Here is a 21,151-nt window from a genome sequence, read left to right as displayed (position 1 = left end):
TCTGCCAGTGGAACAAGATTTATTTGCTTGTAATAAGAAGATAAATCTTGTCCCACTGGCAGATTTTCCTACTTATTTCAAGTGAAAATGTACCTGAAACAGGTGAAAATTGTCATATAAGTTATTTTTCTGGTGATGTCTCTAAATGTTGAAATAGCAGTAAAACCACATTCACTGATGAAATGACACAAGGGATGGAAAGGGGGGATGGCAGTTTTACAGGGGGGATGATTTGGACCGTTTTTATTTCAGGGGGATGCCATCCCCCCTCAACTCCAGTACTCCCAAGTAACTCGCGTCGACTTTTATTCTGAAAGGTGAAGAACGGGAAGCGGCTTTTTAGCACATTCATATATCCGGTATAGCCCTGCCTAACACGGATGTTTTATTGATTTTGTTTCCCCCCTAACATTGATGCTTATATGAACAACGTGACTGCGATGAAGGTTCTACAGCTGTCGGCGTACGAGCGGATCAAGCAGGCCACTGAGACCGTCCTGCTGCAGCTGGAGGACGGGGCTGACTGCGGGAAGATGAGACTGGTGCTCAACGAGGTGCTCACGACCACCGTGGTGGAAATCCTCCGTGTGTTCGAGAGGACGGTAGTGGAGTACAAGGAGAGGCTGCTGCGGTCGGAGCAGCAGGTCCAGTCCGAGGAGAGGCTGAGGTGGTCGGAGCAGCAGGAACAGCAGGAGCAGCAGGAGCAGCAGGTGCGGCGGTCGGAGCAGCAGGAGCAGCTGGAGCAGCAGGTGCTGCAGGTCTGCCCGCAGCACCGCCTGCTCAACTCCCTCTTCAGTCCCACAGTCATGTTGGAGAGAGCAGGTGAGTTCCTGAAGTTACAGCCAGTACTGGAGTTGAGGGGGGATGACATCCCCCCTGTAAAACTGCCATCCTGCCTTTCCATCCCTTATGTCATTTAATCAATGAATGTGGTATTACTGCTATTTCAACATTTAGAGTCATCACCAGAAAAATAACACCAGAAAAATAACGTATTTGACAATTTTCACCTGTTTAAAGTAAATTTTCACTTAAAGTAAGTAGAAAACTCTGCCAGTGGCACAAGATTTACACAAGGAATGTGTTGTGGTGATTTAGTGCAATACAAAATAACAAGTAATATTAAGGGACATATATAAAATATCAATTTGGTTTTTAAGTGCCAGAGTAATGAAAATATCATCGACTCTTTTGTAGCAGCTTTTTATAGAGATATTTACAGCCTTTAATTGTCATATACAGGGAGGTAAGGTGTTCCTTTAGCTTGGCAGTCAGCTCAGCCACATAATAGATCCGTGCTCAGCCACTATAAATACCTCCATTGTTTGTTATTTTTTTTTCCTCAATAAAACTTTATTTAAAGAACTACAACAATACAAAGGCAGTTATAACTTCTCCTAAAGCTTCTTAAATGGTAGATATAGACAACGCTCCACTGACATCTGAAAAGGGGCGGCTTGTCAATAGGGGGCGCTAGGGTGCCGCCCCCATTAAAATTACAGGGGGAAAAAAAATATATAGACACAATACACATAAATTACGTAATAAAAAGTAATTATCACATCTGTGCACTCATAAAATGTGTCTGACTTAATTTTCCAAGCCTTCCCATCCCACACTGGGTTTATTCAGAGTTGTTTTTTGGGCAGACTGCATGTTCTTAAACTTTTCTTCCATGTGACTTCATGCTGGTCTCTAATTGGTTACTCAAAGACACTCCTCCGGGAGCAGCTCTCTGCACCCGTGGCCAATCAGCGTGTTTTCTGTCATTCTTCATCCAATCTGATTGATTCATGAGCTGTCAATCAAAGTCACACCCCTGACAGTGTAGACGCGCGACTGTATCTGTCACTTTATGTTTTTTGTAATAAATTTAAAAAAAAACAAAAAAAAAAAAAAAAAAAAACAGACAGACATACAAAACAGTCATTAATACATAAAAGTACAACAACACAGGAGCCAGGGGGATTTTTAAACAAACACATTAAATAGAGAGCATAAATTAACAGTTTTGACAGCTTTTTTGTTATTTGAATCAGAGATGGAACTCAAGTATTGTTTGGTTTCATTCTCAAAAATTAAAAAAATGGGTTTTGAATGACTGAATTTGGATTTATGAATATGAAACTTTGCAAGAATAATTATTAAATTGATTACAAAAGATTCTTTAGATTTGTTTCTTTCATTACTGATGAAACCAAAATATAAATTTTTCCAATACAGAGTGAAGTCAGTCAATTTTATCTATAATAAATCGGGATACATCTTTCCAGAATTTGTTAGTGTAGGGACATTGCCAAAACAGGCGTACCAGTGTTTCAGGGGACATTTCACACAACGAACAGTCAACACAAATATCTCTTTTGAATTTAAGAAGATAATGATTAGCAGGGTAATACTTATGTAACATTTTAAAAGAGATTTCCCTCACTTTATTTGTAAGAAGGTATTTGTATGGAAGAGTCCAGATGTTCTTCCAATTTAAGTCATCACCAAAACCAGACCAGTAAGCAATAACATAAGGGGTGGTGGTTACCGTATTTTCACGACCATACGGCGCACCGTGTGAAAAGGCGCACCCTCAGTTTTGTGTGTCATTTTTGGTTTTAAAACACACATACGGCGCACCGACCCAAAAGGCGCCGTCTACAGAGACGGAGCTGCACACACGCGCGGCTGCAGAACACACACACGTCCCGGGTCCCGCTCTGCTCCCCCGCGCTGGTCCCGCGTCCCGGGTCCCGGTCCGCTCCCCCGCGCTGGTCCCGCTCACACACATGTCGGGGATCCGGTACCGGATTTGTATCCGACAGGAGCTCCGCTAATTCAGCTGCGCCAGTCCGAATTTCCAGACCTGTCTCAGCCACTTGATCATCATCCCTTCATCCAGCCACCCCTTTTCATTCGCCGTTATAATGACTCCGGCTGGAAACGTCTAATGCAAAGTTTTTCTTTAAAAAATCACCATACAGTTTCTGTCCATCAGCGTGGCAGGCCCCGACACGCGCATGTCGGGGATCCGGTACCGGGTTTGTAACCGACAGATTTGGCTGAAAATCTCGGAGGGTGAAGCTGGTCCGACCTGGGACGGAGTCCAGAAATCCCTTCTCCCAAAGCGGGCGGGAACCAGGATAATTCGATCGGATCCCGCTCGGGGAACCAGGAAGTTGGGCTGGAGCAGCGCGCATCACCGCGGCTTTAACCGGGGAATGTGACCGGTTCCGACCGGCCGGGACCGGAGGAACCCACATGGACTGGTAGCAGGGACTCCCGGAGAAAGAGCACCGGCATTTCAGCCGGATCTGCCCCGGGGATGCGGTGATCGGACCCCGCAACCCCACGGCAGGTGCATCCTCGGTACCCGACATGCAAAACACACGCGCGCTACAGAACACACACACAAGTGTGCTTATTTAAAAATATAGCGGGAACTTAGTTTGATTGTATTTTATTTCACTTTACACATCAAGCAAATCCTTAAAAGTCTTCATCCTCTGTTTCCGCATTAAACGGCTCAGTGGATGGTCTCATTCACTCACTCACGGGGGTTTCACCCGCCCCCTTCTCTTTTTACCGTTCTCATGGTGGCCGGCCTTACATTACCGTAATTCAGGTAATAGACACGGCGCACCGTTTCATACGGTGCCCGGCACATTTAAAAAAAAAATAAATAAATTTATGTGCGCCTTATGGTCGCGAAAATACGGTATATCATTTTGAAACAGGGAACGTATATTACGATTGTTACTTCTTGTGGATGTAACTAGACAAACTTTGCCCACTGAAGTTTTCTTGGGGTCCAGATTTGGTAAGCAGGCTGGTCTTTCCGCCCCCTTTAACAGAAGCAGAATTCCAGAAGGAATAGCATCTAGGACTGTAGCAAACAGCTTTGGGGTAACAGGGAAGCTAAATTTGTTAAGAAATTCAGAATAATTCAATAATAGTCCATTATCATTGATTAACTGGTTGACCAAAATGATATTAAACCAATTTGGGTAGAATAAAGATTTCCTTTTAAATAAGATATGTCGGCTATTCCAAATAAAACATTTATGGGGGGAAAAATTATGTTTATATATTAAGGACCAAGCTAAAAGCATTTGTTTGTGGAAGTTGGACAGAGATAAGGGAATTTTGTCTATTTTATAGTCACATAAAAGTACAAAATTAAGACCTCCAATCGCAGAAAAAACATAATTAGGTATAAAATTCCAAATGGATGTGGGATTGCACGTAAATTGTTTTATCCAATTAATTTTAAAGGTATTATTCAGGGTAGAGAAATCGAGGAAGTTCAAGCCACCAGCCTCAAAGTTATTCATTACAACAGACTTTTTCACATAATGAGTCTTGTTTCTCCAAAGGAAATCAAAAAGTAGCTCATCAATAGCATTACAAGTTTTCTTATTAACCGCTCTTAGCCATATTAACCGTTTCTTAGCAATTATGGAAGCAAAAACTTTGTAGTCATTATTCAATAAAGAGATGGGCCTCCAGTTATCAATAAAGTTATGGTCTTTTTTGGGTTTTGGAATTAACGTAATTAGTCCTTGTGTCAGTGAGGGGGGGAGACAACCTTTTTTAATGCTTTCTAAAAAAACTTCAAGCAAAAAAGGAGCTAAATATTTTGTGAAGGCTTGGTAAAATTCTGCAGAGAGACCATCAACTCCAGGTGATTTGTTAATTTTAAGGTGTTCAATTGCGAAAATTACTTCATCTATATTGACATTGCCATCACAAAATTCTTTGTCGTTTTGATCTTTCTGTTTGACATTGTTAAGCGCATCTAAGAAAGTAGTTGTTGAATGTTCACAATATTTAGAGTTAAACAGGCTTCTGTAAAATTTAGAGCAATAACTGGCTATTCTCTTTGGGTCATCAGTTATGATGCCATCAACATTAAGTTGCTGGATCAAATTGATTTTCCATAATGCCTTTCTAAATTAAAAAAATAGGCTGAATTTTGTTCACCTTCCTCGATCCATCTTTTTCTTGATTTCACAAAGGCTCCTTTAGCTTTGTTAAGATACACTTCATTTAATTTAAATTGTTCTGAAGTTAATTCTAGTCTGTCTTCATCTGACATATTTGCAGGACTTTTTTGTGACAGGGCAATTATTTTAGAAACTATTTTTTCTTCCTCAGATCTACGAGCTTTTGCTAAGACACTACCAAAATTTCTGAAGTATTGACAGGTCTCAAATTTAAGAAGCTCCCAATTGCTACAAAAAGAGTTTTCAGCTTTTGCTTTGTTCCAGAATTTCCTTATTAGTTTTTCGATATCTGTTTTGGCTGTCTTGTGTTGTAATAGTGAGCTATTAAGCTTCCAGTATGCATTCCTGTATATTTTAGGATTAGTAGAGTGTAACGTGGATAGAAATGGAGACTGCATTTTGATCTGTTAAAGGTGTTGTAATGATATTAACTGAGATCAGGTTGAAGTTCATATTTTGGGAAACAAGCCAAAAGTCTATGCGAGACTGTCTGGTGGCATTTCTATTTCTCCATGTAAAAGCATTCAGGTTTGGATTGTTATTCCTCCATACATCTATCAGATTAAATGTTTTCATAAACGTCTTTAAGTTATTATTTACAGAGGATTGATCTCGTGGAGGCTAACAGTCCATATTATTGTCCAAAATCATGTTGAAATCCCCTCCTAACACCAAGCCTGAATTTTGAAACTTGTTGAGAGACTGTTGAATCTGATATTCTAAGATTTCAAGAAGACTATCGTTCTCAGATTTGGAATTATACCCATACACATTAATAACTATCACATTCAAGTTGTCAGTATTAATTACTTGTAAAATGAAATGTCCTGCTTTATCACAGACAGAATGTAAAATAGTTCCTGAAAATGAATGTTTGAGCGTGGTGACCCCAGCAGAATGTTCAGATCCATGCGCTAGCCATAAGTCATTCCCCCACTGAGCCTTCCATAACCTTGCATCATTGGTAACCGAGTGTGACTCTTGAATAAAGCAAAAATCAATTCTGTGTTGTTTAGCAAACAAAAAAATAGCTTTACGCTTTATAATATTTCTTAACCCCCTGGCATTGAGAGTAATAATAGACAAAGACGTATTAATAACAATAAAGACACAAATAGGAACAAGATTTAAGTTGTAGTGCGCTAGAGAAACAGTCCTGCTGTCAGGAGCTGCACACTTATAACATCTATATATAAAGTGAAATAGTGGAACACAGCTATGAAACTAGTTAAATATTTTAGTTATCTGTGGGCAGAATAGTGACATAAGTAGAAAAATAAAAAATATATATCAGTATAGTTAGGGATATAGTCTTTGTCACAAAAATGACATACTTAAACAGCATTCATTGTGCTTTTCAGTCTTAAACAAAAAACTCCTTCAAGGAAAGGGTTAAAAGCCATCTCGATAGAGAGGAAAAAGAGAGAAAAAATAAACAAGTTCAGCACTTGGGTTACTCAGCAGAGTTCAGTTATTAATATGTGACACATTGTATAGTGTATCCAACAAATCTCAGTAACATGAGAGTTCAGCAACAGTTACCGTCAGTGGAGATCACCACAGAAATCTTAGGTAGCCAGTGCCAGTTCAGTCCCGTCGGCGAAGGCTCGTCCTCCGAAGAAATAAGCAGTCTTTCCTTGCTCGCGTGCCTTCGCCACCAGCGGCCAGAGCTGCCTCCTTCGCTCTCTGATGATCGGAGACAGATCCTCAGCAAAACGCAGCTTGTTGCTCTGGAGGAAGGTGGACTTTTTTGCAGCTTTCCAAACTGCATCCCGGTGGATTCGCAATGTGAACTGGAGGATAATTCCTCGAGGCCTGGACTCATCATTTTTCAGCTGGCCCAGACGATGTACAGTGTCGATGACGTCAGGAAACTTGGTTTTGTTGTCAGGTAAAACGGCCTGGCAGATCAGTATCACCTCTTCACGGACGTTTTGGTTCTTCTTCTCAGGCACCCCGTAGAGTCGCAGGTTCCATCCCCGTGAATAGCTTTCGAGCTCAGCCAGCCGCTGCTCCATCATGGCCACTTTCTTCTCCGCCACTCCGATACGTCCCTTGACGTGTGTAACTTTCCCTTTTACCTCACGGATTTCGGCACAGGCAAAGTCAACTGTCTTCTTGAGACCCTCTATCTTCAATGAGTTGTCAGTTATTAGCTTCTCACCAGAATTGATGCTCTGGAGAAAAATGTTGTTAAACATCACTGATATTTGCTGCACAATATTCGTGTTATCTCCGTCTGTTGCACGAGGATGCTTACTTTTCTTCAGTGGCGGTGGCTTCGTCGGTGAGATGGGCAGGGGAGGAAGGTCCGCTTCCGCAACAGCCAGGACGGTCTGGTTTAGCAAGCAGTTGTCGTGAATGTTGGTCACAAGCGCGTTCTCCGGTGCATACTTCGGTTCCATGCCGCTAATGTGGCTAACAATGTTGTTAGCTTAGCGTGTTTCAGCAGTTGGCGGTAACTTGTAAAAAACTAAAGAAAGTCGGCGGTAAACAGTCAATTGTTACTACAGCACAAAGCGTACAACGTTGTTCTAATATTTGCCAACAGAAAAAGCTCAATATAGTCGTGTTTCACTCGTTTTATACGGATTGAGCTCCTGAAAATGCAAGCGCTCACGTCGCCATCTTGGATCGACCCCCAACTTTTTCCATAGACATGTCTCCTCCTCCTTCCATGGAGCTGCTGCGATACGTCAACTTCGCCGCCATATTGGATGTGGCAAGACTGCGCTGTAAACTAATACAAGTAAATGGACTTATCTTCATAAAGCGCCTTTCTACAAAGAAATTTACGTTTTACGTCTCACTTATTCATTCACACATGCACTAATATACTTGGGAAACAGTTAGGCACCAAATATAATATATTTAATTTTCTTAGATGGCAAAAATAAGAACTTTATTGATCCCACATAGGAGTAATTCATGTTATATCAGCTATAGAGAACAAGGTAGTGGTGAAAAACAATATATATTCAATTCAATTCAATTCAATTTTATTTATATAGCGTCTAATACAACAGAGTTGTCTCTAGACGCTTTACAGAGACCCATACCCAGAACATGACCCCCGAGCAGATATTACATAAACAATGGCAGGTAAAAAACTCCCCTAGTGGGAGAAAAACCTCAAGCCAAACAGTGGCAAGGAAAAACTCCCCTTTAGGAGGGAAGAAACCTTGAGCAGGACCAGGCTCATCAGGGGGGACCCTCCTGCCGAGGGCCAGACTGGTGGGTCAGGGACGGCAACAGCACAGCAGGCAGGTGGAAGCAGCAACGGGATGACCGGGGGTGGGGACCGCAGGCCAGCACACAGCTCCCGAAGCTCCGGCCCAATCAGCAAGTCCCAGGTTGGGGTGCAGGGTCAGGAAAAGACTTGTGCTCCGTAATGCAAGCTACAAGCCACCCACGGCCACCTGCAGGACAAAAGAGAGAAAAGGGAGGAGAAGGGGGGGGCAGCAACGGGATGACCAGGGGTGGGGACCGCAGGCCAGCACACAGCTCCCGAAGCTCCGGCCCAATCAGCAAGTCCCAGGTTGGGGTGCAGGGTCAGGGAAAGACTTGTGCTCCGTAATGCAAGCTACAAGCCACCCACGACCACCTGCAGGTTCCGGTGTCCGGCAAAGGATGCTGCAACATGGACAAAAGAGAGAAAAGGGAGGAGAAGGGGGGGCCAGCACAAGAAACTACAGGAGCGACTCTGACACACTAAAGTTTACACTACCTAGAGATTTACCAACACCAGCTAGAGGTTTACTAAACACTAACTATAGGCTTTACTAAACAGAAAGGTTTTAAGTTTAGTTTTAAAGGTGGAGGTGGAGTCAGCCTCCTTAACCCAGATTGGAAGTTGGTTCCAAAGTAATGGTGCCTGATAGCAGAACGCCCGCCCTCCAAATCTACATTTAGATACTCTAGGAACTACGAGTAAACCTGCACTCTGAGAACGGAGAGCTCTGACAGGAACATAAGGCACTATCAGGTCTTGCAAATAATGCGGAGCTAAGCCGTTTTGGGCTTTATACGCAAGTAATAAAATTTTAAATTGGATTCTGAATTTTACGGGTAACCAATGGAGCGACGCTAACACTGGAGAGACGTGGTCTCTCCTGCTAATTCCTGTCAGTACTCGTGCTGCTGCATTTTGGATCAGCTGGAGCCTATTCAGCAAATTACTTGGACATCCTGCTAACAACACATTACAGTAATCTAGTCTAGAAGATACAAACGCATGAACTAGTTTTTCTGCATCACTCTGTGAGAGGATTTTCCTAATCTTTGCAATATTACGGAGATGGAAAAAGGCTATTTTACAAACCTGATTGACATATGGTTTAAACGACAAATCCTGATCGAAAATAACACCAAGATTTCTCACAGTTGCACTGGAAGCCATCGCAACACCATCTAATCCCTTCCTAAGATGCTCTGGACCAAGAATGATAACCTCTGTTTTATCTGAATTTAGAAGCAGGAAATTTCTGGACATCCAGTCCTTGATGTCCCTAAGACATGCCTGAAGTTTAACTAACGGTTCTGTTTCATCCGGCTTCATAGACAAATAGAGCTGCGTATCATCAGCATAACAATGAAAGTGTATGCCGTGATTCTGGATTATACTTCCCAACGGCTGCATGTATAAACTGAACAAGATTGGCCCTAACACTGAACCCTGCGGAACACCATAACAGACCCTTGACTGTTCTGAAGAAACCTCATGTACATGAACAAACTGGAACCTGTCAGATAGATATGATTTAAACCAACATAGAGCTGTCCCTTTAATCCCAACAACATGCTCTAACCTGTGCAGTAAAATGCCATGATCTATAGTGTCAAAAGCAGCACTGAGGTCCAGTAGAACCAGTATGGACACTAATCCCTTATCTGAGGCCATAAGGAGGTCATTCGTGACTCGAACAAGTGCTGTCTCTGTGCTATGATGCATTCTGAACCCTGACTGAAAGACTTCAAACAGATCATTTCTATACAAATAGTCACATAACTGGCTTGAAACTGCCTTTTCCAGAATTTTAGACACAAATGGAAGGTTGGAAATTGGTCTATAATTAGCTAAGGTGTCTGGGTCAAGAGAAGGTTTTTTAAGTAAAGGTTTAATTACTGCGACTTTGAAAACCTGTGGTACATATCCTAAACTTAGGGATAGGTTAATTTGGTCCAGTATTGTCGTACCAATAAGAGAAAAAACATGTTTGAATAGACGAGTCGGGATGGGGTCTAACATACATGTGGTTGACTTAGCTCTATTAACGAGTGAAGTCAGCTCAGGGAGGTCTATAGGATCAAAACAGTCTAGAGACAAGTCAGAGCCTAGGGAAGTCGCTAAAGCTGAAGAAACACCTACAACCGGCTGGTTGATTTCTTCTCTAATTCTCGCGATTTTACTGTTGAAGAAGCCCATAAAGTCCTCACTACTGAGAGCTGCAGGAATGCACGGCTCAACAGAGTTGTGACTCTTTGTCAGCCTGGCTACAGTGCTGAACAGAAAACGTGGGTTACTTTTGTTATCCTCTATCAGCGTTGAATAATAAGCTGTTCTGGCTTTGCGAATGGCTTTTTTATATACTATTAGAATATCTTTCCATTCACGATGAGAGTCTACAGACCTACAAGAGTACCACTTCCTTTCCATTTTACGCACGTTTTGTTTCAACATGCGGATATCTGAATTGTACCAGGGAGTTAAGCTCCTGTGGCTAGAAACCCTCCTTTTCAAAGGAGCAACTTCATCTAAAGCTGAATGCAACAAATCAGCAGTGTTACTAGCAAGGAAATCAACATCTGCAGAGGTAGAACCCAGGTCACTGGCCTCGACTACATCACCATTTCGCACTGTCGTAAGATAAGCAATGGCCTCCCTAAATTTAACAATAACTTCATCAGACAAACATCTGCTAAAATAATACCTCCTATTTTGCACTTCAACATCAACAAAATTAAATTCAAACGTTATTAAGTAATGGTCGGATAAAAGGGAGTTTACAGGTGACACCAACAGACCATCAGTTTCAACACCGTAGGTGAGAACGAGATCGAGAGTATGATTAAAACAGTGCGTCGGTTTATCCACTTTTTGTGAGATACCCATTGATTCTAGAAGAGAATCGAAGGCTAATTTAAGATTATCGCTTTCAACATCCATATGAATGTTAAAATCACCCACTATGATGAATTTATCTGTGCTGATCAATAATCCAGAAAGGAAATCTGAAAATTCAGACAAAAACTCCAGATACGCACCAGCAGGGGGCCGGTACACTACCACTAACACAACTGGCTTCTCTGATTTCCGGCTCGGAAATTTCAGACCAAGCATGAGGCTTTCAAATGTATTATAGTTGCACTTGGGTTCAATTTTTGTTTGGAGACCGGAGTTATAAATTGCTGCGACTCCTCCGCCTCGGCCCGTGCTTCTAGGAATGTGATGATTAAAGTAGCCGGGCGGAGTTGATTCATTCAAACTAACATACTCTTCCTCCTGTAACCATGTTTCTGTTAAGCAGAAAATATCACTCCTGCTCTCTGTAATTATATCATTTACTAACAGAGACTTAGAGCTTAATGATCGTATATTTAGTAGTCCGCATCTAATTTTTCGGTCTGTAATTGGTACCAAATGTGCATTGGTTTTAATTTTTACAAGGTTATCTTGGTTAACGCCTCTATAACGCTGCACCTGGTGAACTTTTGGAGGGCGGGGAACTGCAACCACTTCTATTTTGCTAGGCACCTGGCCAGAGTCGCCAATATCATGTAATCCTACAGTTTTAGAGTCGCTAATTACATAATGCAATCCTACAGTTTTGTTGGCAGGCGTTGGTCCTTGAGAAGCAACAGATGTGTCGCTGAGCCCTTTAAGACTACCCTTCCTCCGAACCGTCACCCAGCTGCCCTGCCTGGCCGGCTGCCGGGGAGCTGCAGGGGAGCGGTTACGCTCAGCTGCTACGGGCCGGTCCGCAGAGGATTCTATCGGACTATGGTCTAGTTGGCCAAACCGGACCTCTAACTGACTAAGCCTCGCCTCCAGCCCTGTTAAACTACAGCTCTGCATCCTGGCCTGGACCCTGCATTGTCAGGGGGAGTGTCTAATAACATTGGCCAGATTTCTAGACATAAGAGCTGCACCATCCCGGGTGGGATGAATGCCGTCCCTTCTAATCAGACCGGGCTTTCCCCAGAATGTCTCCCAGTTGTCAATAAAGTCCACGTCGTTTTCTGAACACCACTGAGACAACCAGCGGCGGAGCGAGAGCATGCGACTAAACATGTCATCGCTGGTCAGATTGGGGAGGGGGCCAGAAAAACCTACGGAGTCTGACATGGTTTTGGCGAAGTTACACACCGAGACAATATTCATTCTGGTTACTTCCGACTGGCGAAGACGGGAGTCATTAGCTCCGACATTGATGATAACTTTACCATATTTACGATTACCCTTTGCCAGTAGCTTCAAATTTGCTTCTATGTCGCCCGCTCTGGCCCCCGGGATGCACCTAACTAAGGTCTCTGGAGTCGGCTTCACATGTCTGACTATGGAGTCTCCAATCACCAGGGTCGGTTTCTCAACAGATGTGTCGCTAAGTGGGGAAAATCTGTTAGACACATGAAGCGGGTGGTGGTGTTCCGTGAGCCCTTTAAGACTAGTCTTCCTCCGAACCGTCACCCAGCTGCCCTGCCTGGCCGGCTGCTCGGGAGCTGCAGGGGAGCGGTTACGCTCAGCTGCTACGGGCCGGTCCGCCGCTAGCTTAGCCTGGTTAGCTGAGGAGGCTCTCGGACTATGGTTTAGTTGGCCGAACCGGACCTCTAACTGACTGAGCCTCGCCTCCAGCCCTGCAAATAAACTACACTTTAAGCACTTACCGTCTTCACTAAAGGAGGCAGAGGAATAACTAAACATTTCACACACTGAGCAGGAAAGAGGTGAAGCGGTGGGAGCCGGAGCGGCCATGCTAAGATGCTAACGGAGGCTAACGGACAGAAAATGTATCGGTGATTGGTGACAGTGAAAGTTACGGAAGAGAAAATGAGCGAGTGTTGAAATAAAGACAGTAATGTACCAGATATAGTGCTATTTTACCAGAAAACAGTCTAAGTTTTAGATAAAAAGTCGGGAGAGATCTGAGCCTGCAACGCCGTGAAACGGCAGCAGCACAGACCGCAAACACCAGGAAGTGACGCGATGCGTGACGCAATACGTTACCCAATCAGCAAGCAAGACTCAGTGAACCAGTGAAGCCAAAAAAACAGTACCTTCATATATATGTCCCCCCTCACAAAAATAAGAAAAATAGAGAAACATATTTTCTCATCAACAAAACAAATTTTACATTTTTCAAATAACAAAATAACATTATTATTAATATCTATCAATATCTCTATATAATAACTGAAAAAAATCTGAAAAATGGTTAAAATATGTTATTTTGGGGGCTTCCGGTTGGTGAGCAGATGGAGTAGACGTGTTTCGCGAGTGCTCCCGTGAGTGCCAAACTTTTTAAACCACCAAGCCCTCAAACTTTCAAACTTTTTCCTTTTAAAAAGGATTCCCTGTTGCTGTTTTTCTTTTTTTTGTCTCGAACGAGCCCACTTACCTCCGAGATGGCTTTGAAGAGTGGCAAGTCGGGCAAAAAGGACGATGCTGGCGCTGTCTTAACCCTGGCGGCCATTACCACGTTGCTGGAGGAACACCGAGCTGCCCTGGCCGCCGAGTTCAAAAATACTTTCAGTCAGCTCGACTCCAAACTCGACCAAACGCGGCTCGCGGTCGAGGACCATGGCCAACGTGTTTCGTCCCTTGAACTCGCCACAGAAGACCTCAGCCAGCGAGTTACGGACCTTGAAGGCATCTGCTCGACTCTACGGGATGATAATGCTCGGCTAAAGGCTAAGGTGGTGGATTTGGAAAGCCGAAGCAGAAGGCAGAACATCCGTATCCTGGGTTAGGGTTAGGGTTAGGGTTAGGGTTACCGGAGTCGGCCGAGAGCGGGTCTCCTGCGGCTTTCTTCTCCAAGCTGCTGTGTGAGGTGTTCGGGAACGATACGCTGCCGTCACCGCCAGAAATAGACAGAGCGCACCGCTCTCTCGCCGCCAAGCCGGCCCCGGGACAGAGACCGCGTCCGGTCATCCTGCGCCTGCACCGGTACCAGACGAAGGATCTCCTCGTGAGGGAAGCGCGGCGGAGTGGAAAGCTGGAATATCACGGCCACCCAATCCGGGTCGTGGAGGATTACAGCCCCGAAGTTGCCAGCCAACGAGCGGAATACAGCGGAGTCATGTCGGAGCTCTATCACCTGGGTCTGAAGCCGGCTCTGCTCTTCCCCGCCCGGCTCCGGCTCACGCTGTCCGGGGGGGCCAGGAAGTGGATCGGCTCCGTGGATGAGGCGCGCAAATTCATCACGAGTCGCAGCAAAACTTCAAACCCGCCGTAACGGGACTGTTGGAAGCTGTCATGGCTCCGCCCTGGAGCCCGGTGTGGTTCACTGACGCTCACTGACTGACTTTTTTTTTTCTCTCTCTTTTTTTTACGTGAGTCATTTTATTATTCCTGAGGGGAGGGTGAGTACCCCGCGACAACTGTTTTTTTCAGTCTTTTTTTTTTTGCCTGAAATCTTTTCGGGGTTAGTGTGTTTAGAACAGTATTTTCTCTGTTGTTAGTTTGACTGCCCCTTTGCAAATATTATTAATTTGCAGTTCTTTTTGGCTATTTGAGGGAAGGGGGAAATAAGGGGAAAAATAAGTGGTGAAGAGGGAGAGAAAAAAAAAAACGAAAAAATAAAAGCTTTTCCGATTTACCTATAAGTTTTGTAATAATTGTAAGCTGTTAACCTTACTTTTACGCTGCTTAAGTCGGAAGTTTTATATTTTATATTTTTGTACAAATATTTCTGGGCTCATATCGGGACTTCCAGGTCAAGATTTGAGAGGGTATTTCTTTTTTTTATTTATATCTACACGTTTTAAGGTGCTAATATGTATACACCCATGATACGGGAGCAAAAGCTATTAGTGTGTAGGATAGGAAGATGCGTTATTGCACTTTGTTTGTTTTGAAGAGCTTGCTGCTTTTTTTTTATTTTTCTATAGCAGCTGTCTTAGTTGGGGTGGGTGGGTCGGGGGGATATGTCACTGCCAGAAACTTTGCATTAACTCTTTTCAACTCATTACTTAATGTGGGTCACATTCAACCTCCTTTCTGTTTCCTTTTTTTTTGCCTAGGTCATTGTGCACACCTCCTAATTTTTCTTCTTAGATATTATGAGTAGATACTTGAAGTTGGTGAGCTGGAATGTTAAGGGTCTGAATCACCCTGTTAAAAGGAAAAGGATCTTCTCACATCTAAAACACCTTAAAACAGAAATAGCCTTTCTACAAGAAACTCATATTCGCAGTTCTGATAATAGCCGCCTGTTCCCGAGGTGGTCAGGGCAGGGATTTCACTCCTCCTTTCAAGCTAAGGCCCGAGGAGTTTCAGTTCTGATCAGTCAGGATGTTTCATTTGAGCAGCACAATGTGATTTCTGACAAGTTTGGTCGCTACGTGATCGTTTCTGGGAAATTATTCAATACATTGGTCGTACTTGTGAACGTTTATGCCCCTAATTCAGATGATGCAGTCTTTTTTGAACGACTGTTTTCACTGCTCCCTGACCTTAATACATATTCTCTCATACTTGGTGGTGATTTTAATTGCTGGCTCGACCCAGTCCTAGACCGATCCTCTACCAACCCCGGCACAGCAAGTAAGTCAGCCCGTCTTATTCAGGCGTTCCTTTCTGACTACGGTGTTTGTGATGTGTGGTGTTCTTTACATCCATGTGACAGAGAATACTCCTTTTTCTCACAAGTGCACCACACATACTCGAGGATTGATTATTTTTTTATTGATAATCAACTGATTCCCCTGGTTCATTCCTGTGCTTATCAGAGCATTGTCATTTCCGACCACGCTCCTGTGGTCCTAACCATGTCCCTTCCTTGACCTACCTCAGAGAGACAGACAGTGGCGATTCAATTCAACTCTGCTGTCGGACACAAATTTTGTTAAATCAATGGAAACGGAAATAGCCTTTTTCCTATCCACGAATATGACTCCAGGAATGTCTAGTCTAACTGTCTGGGATTCCCTCAAGGCTTATCTCCGGGGACAGATTATATCCTACACTGCTAGGGTGAGGCAAAAATCTTATAGGGAGCGATCAGACCTTGCCCGCCAAATCAAAGAGGTCGATGAAGAATATTCTCGGACTAAATCCCCAGGGGCCTCATTTAAAATGGACTGCGTAGGAGTCATACTAAAAGTGCACGTACGCTCAAAAGCCGAAAATGCCGGGCGCAAAAAAAAATCCGGATCAATAAAACCATGTGCACGCAGATTTGCACGCAACGTTCCTTTATGAATCACAGACCTGTGCAGCTGAATCCGCCTCTAATCCCGCCCTCTACACGCCCATAAATGCATATGGATGAGCCTACTGAGCATGCGCAGTGGCTTCCTCCAGCCTGTTTGGCGTCAGAATGAATTAGAAGTAGCAGCCACCGTGACACTGACTTTCACGGAGACAGAGATGTTGTAGATGATGTGGAGGACAGGAAAACCACATTATTTGGTGGTCACAGTAAAAGTTAGAATAACTATATAAATAGTATACAATAAAATAAAGCGAGTGAGTGGCAGCAAGCCGTTGCTGCGCTAAACGCCGTGAGTTCCCCGGCGCAACAGGGGGACACACGTCCCCCCGTCTTTTCAAAATCATTTTTTTCCCCTTACTTTTTACAGTTTAAAAACTAACGGTAGGCTCAGCCTTAAATTGCAAATTATCAAGACACTGTATGAAAGCGATACGAAAACGGCCCTGCAGCCCCGCTTCACCCCCCGCTCCCCCTCCTCCTCTCCCGTCTCCCCTCAGAGCTGCTCAGGGCAGGTTTATGGTTCTGCGTTACACCAACGCAGAGCCTACGGCGTAGGTGCGCGTCGCCGCGTACCCTACGCCGTAGGCTCTGCGTCGTTTTAACGCGGGACCCTAATTTAGGCACCATACACCTGCACGTAAAGGTTTCACACGCGCGTAAAACTCATATGAAAAAAAATCTGAGTCCCTTTAGGGGCTCCGTGGGGCTCCCTAAACGCAGCCCCTCATTTGTTCTGTCCTAAAGCGGGTGAAGAAGAGGCTGCAGCTCCAGCAGCACCAGAGTCCTGACTGACTGAGCTTCACACAGAGGAACACGATCAGTGCTATTTTATTTTATTTTATTATTTTATTATTTTAAGTCTGATATATGTTGTGATGTGTGATGACATTATTAAGAGTATGACATGAATCTGGCTTCATTTCACCACCTCAATCCCTGCGTCGCCAGTTCCCCGTGTCTTAAGTAAATTCTTACGGGAGGGTCCAGGTTGCCGTAAAGATAAGCAGATTTTTCGGTTAGTTTTTTCTTTTTAGATCCGAGGATTTGCGTAGAAGGTGGCTTCCGCAACTTTCAGGCGCTTTTTCTGCGCAAGCAAGCTTTATAGATGAGGCCCCAGATCTTTACAAAAAGCGGCTAGAACTTAAAACTAAATTTGACCTGCTTACCACTCACCCAATTGAACAGTCACTTCTGAAAAGTAAAACCAGGTTTTATGTTTATGGAGACAAATCTGACAAATTATTAGCCAACCAACTTAAAGGCTCTAAGGCTAAACAAAATATTTCTAAGATTCGATTACCAAATGGCCATGTAACTACAGATCACTTACTCATAAATGAAGCATTCAGGGACTTTTATACCCAGCTATACACCTCGGAATCTCAGACTGATCGAGATGAGATTGCGGCCTTTTTAAATAGTCTTAGTGTTCCCAGTCTTTCACCAGATCTAAGGAAGACATTAGAAGAACCGATATCCCTGATGGAGATAACTCGAGCCATTTCTTCACTGCAGTCGGGTAAATGTCCTGGCCCTGGAAATTTTCTACTCTGCTTTCCCCATTGCTATCTACAGTTCTTTCAGAATCCTTCAGCCACGGTTCCCTCCCTCCTTCATTTTCAGAGGCCTGTATCACCCTCATAGCTAAAAAAGGGAAGGATCCTACTGAATGCGCCTCCTACAGGCCCATCTCCCTCTTAAACACAGATGCTAAAATCTTAGCTAAAGTCCTAGCCCATAGGCTGGAGAATGCCCTCCCCACAATTATATCTGAAGACCAAACTGGCTTCATTAAAGGTAGGCAGTCTTACTTCAACACAAGGCGACTGTTCAATATTATCTACTCTGCCTCTGAGGCTATCCCTGAATGCGTTGTCTCTCTGGATGCGAAGAAAGCATTCGACCGCGTCGAATGGGATTATCTCTTTGCTGTGCTGGACAGGTTTGGTTTTGGTCCGAACTTTGCTCTGTGGATTAAACTTCTCTATTTGTACCCAACAGCCTCAATTCATACTAACTCTCAACGGTCAAAACCATTTAATCTGCATCGTGGAACCCGTCAGGGGTGCCCCCTTAGTCCCATGCTTTTTGACATGGCTATCGAGCCGCTTGCCACAGCGCTCCGATCTTGTGAGGATGTGTCCGGTATCTGGAGAGGTGGCAGGGAACATAAGGTCTCGCTTTATGCCGATGACCTCTTGCTTTTCATCTCTCACCCTCTGGCCTCATTACCCCCTGCGCTGTCGCTTCTCGGTCAGTTTGGGAAACTCTCAGGCTATAAACTGAATCTCAGCAAAAGTGAGCTTTTCCCTACCAATCTCGAATCGCATGCTTTAGACCTTTCCAATTTTCCCTTTAAAATCGTAAATGACAAATTCTCCTATTTAGGCATATCTGTGACAAGGAAACACAAAGACCTGCTCCAAGAGAATCTTATCTCATTGTTAAATGAGACCAAACAAATCCTTACACAATGGTCACCCCTGTCAATGTCTCTTGTGGGTCGCATCAATTCAGTTAAAATGACCATTTTACCTAAATTTTTGTACCTTTTCCAGACCTTACCACTCTTTATTCCTGGTTCTTTTTTTCAGTCCCTTGACTCAGTTATATCTTCATACCTATGGCGGGGTAAACGGCCACGTTTGAACAAGACTCACCTTCAAAAAATAAAGTCTGCAGGTGGTCTGGCCCTCCCAAACTTTCGTTATTATTATTATTTGGCTGCTAACCTGCGCTGCCTTGCATTCTGGTCCTTCTACAGCGACGGCGCTGACCGCCCTGACTGGGTGGCGATGAAGTTACATCCAACTGATGACCTGTCAATTCCTGCCCTACTCGGCTCCTCACTTCCACTTCCTTCACTTAAATCAATCAAAAACCCAGTGGTTAAACACTCTCTTAGAATTTGGGCCCAATTTAGGAAGTTTTTTGGCTTTCACAGCTTCTCTCTTCTTAGCCCCATTGCATCAAATCACTTTTTCAAACCATCCCTTGAGGACTCCACCTTCCAGGAATGGCACAGGAGGGGTATGATTCGTTTTAGAGATATGTTCATAGACGGCACCGTGGCATCTTTTGAGCAGTTAAGTAGTAAATTCAGCCTTCCAAAATCACATTTCTTTAGTTATCTTCAGGCTAGACATTTTGTTCTTTCCCAGACACCCAGCCCTGGTGCATCGATAGGCTTGGCCACAGTTGACAAAGTTCTTGCCACAGACCCATTCAAAAAAGGGGCTCATTTCGTCTTATGTTGCTGGATCTTAGGAGTGCCCCTACAGATAAACTCAAAGCAGCATGGGAGCAGGACTTAGGGCTTCCCTTATCAGAGGATACCTGGGAGTCCATACTTAAACTGGTTAATACAACCTCCCTGTGCGCACGTCACTGCTTAATTCAGTTTAAAGTGGTACACAGGGCTCATATTTCCAAAGCAAAGTCATCCTCCATGTACCCAGATATTAGTCCAACCTGTGTAAGATGTAAAGTAGCAGAAGCCTCTCTCATCCATGTACTGGTCCTGCCCATGTCTAAACAAGTACTGGACGGAAGTATTTCATACTCTCTCTCTGGTGCTTAAAATCAGATTAGAACCAAACCCACTGACTGCCCTGTTTGGGGTCATGGAGGGAGGAAGGAAGTTAACCACTGCACAGGGGCACACTTTGTCTTTTGCCTCCCTTTTGGCTCGTCGGGCAATTCTGTTCAGGTGGAAGGATCCCTTCCCTCCTACTCGTGCACAATGGCTGGAAGACATCATGTCCTGCTTAAAACTGGAGAAAATTAGATACTCGCTTCAGCAATCAAATAAGTTCCAGAAAGTGTGGGGACCTTTTCTAGAAGCATTCCAGACCCTGTGAACTATACTTCATATTTCTTTTGTATCCCTAGTGCAGGCTTTTGATGTTAGAATGACCTCATATTGTGATTAGTAATCTGGCAGTGACAGGGGAGGGATTAGTTTGGTCTGTAGTTTGTTTTTGTTACTATTTTATATCTTTTCATACTGTTTAATTGTTTTTTATATTTTGTACACTGGTGTATGCTATGATCAACATGCCCATGCCTAATCAAAATGTTTGTAATTGACATTCAGCAGTTCACCTTTTTCTTTTTTTTACCTTGTGAAAATTCCAATAAAAAGATCTTGAATTAAAAAAAAATATGTTATTTTGTTACTTTTCAAAATTTTAAATATGTTTATGTAAAATATGCTACATGTATATGTAGTATATGTAGTGATATGTAATAAGAAATAACAAAAAAATGTATGTTCAACTAGAGTTTAAAGTTGTGTTGTAATCCCCACCCGCCAGTGCGCCCCCCCCCCCCAAAAGTATTTATCACCAGCCGCCACTGCATCTGAAGGTATTTATTTTCCAACAGACAACGTGAAAAACTGCAAACATAAACAAATAATATATATTTTAACACGTGGAATGAAATCTTCACATTTATAAACAAACTATGAAATTAAATAAATGTATACAAACAAAGACGACAACAACAACGTACCGTGTAAGCCTTCTACCATGTTTTTAGGATAGTTAAGTTGTGTTTATTTTAAGGCAACTCTTGTTTAGCACAAGAAGAGCTGCTATCACCACTGAAGCTCAGAATGAGCTTGGCTCATCAGGAGCACTCAATTGGCGCTTTTCCACTAGTATCTGCTCAGCGCGGCTCGGCTCGGGACGGCTCGTACCGCCTCCACCCGCTTTGTTCTCG

At 43.6% G+C, this 21,151-nt stretch overlaps 1 protein-coding gene across 1 annotated transcript in view; it reads left to right on the top strand.

The window, feature by feature from the left end:
- Positions 1-370: 370 nt before the first annotated feature.
- The window catches only part of LOC133461376 (putative uncharacterized protein DDB_G0294196), a 48,105-nt gene continuing 27,324 nt past the window's right edge, over positions 371-21,151 (top strand). The window contains exon 1 of the mRNA XM_061742264.1: positions 371-822. Within this exon, the coding sequence (XP_061598248.1) occupies positions 423-822 (400 nt within the window). The 5' untranslated portion in view covers positions 371-422. The remainder of the gene's footprint in view (positions 823-21,151) is intronic.

The sequence above is a fragment of the Cololabis saira genome, chromosome 15, assembly GCF_033807715.1.
Source record: "Cololabis saira isolate AMF1-May2022 chromosome 15, fColSai1.1, whole genome shotgun sequence".
Taxonomy (NCBI): Eukaryota; Metazoa; Chordata; class Actinopteri; order Beloniformes; family Belonidae; genus Cololabis; species Cololabis saira.
The sequence above is the reverse complement of the archived record's forward strand: the minus strand, read 5'-3'. Positions and strand labels throughout refer to the sequence as shown.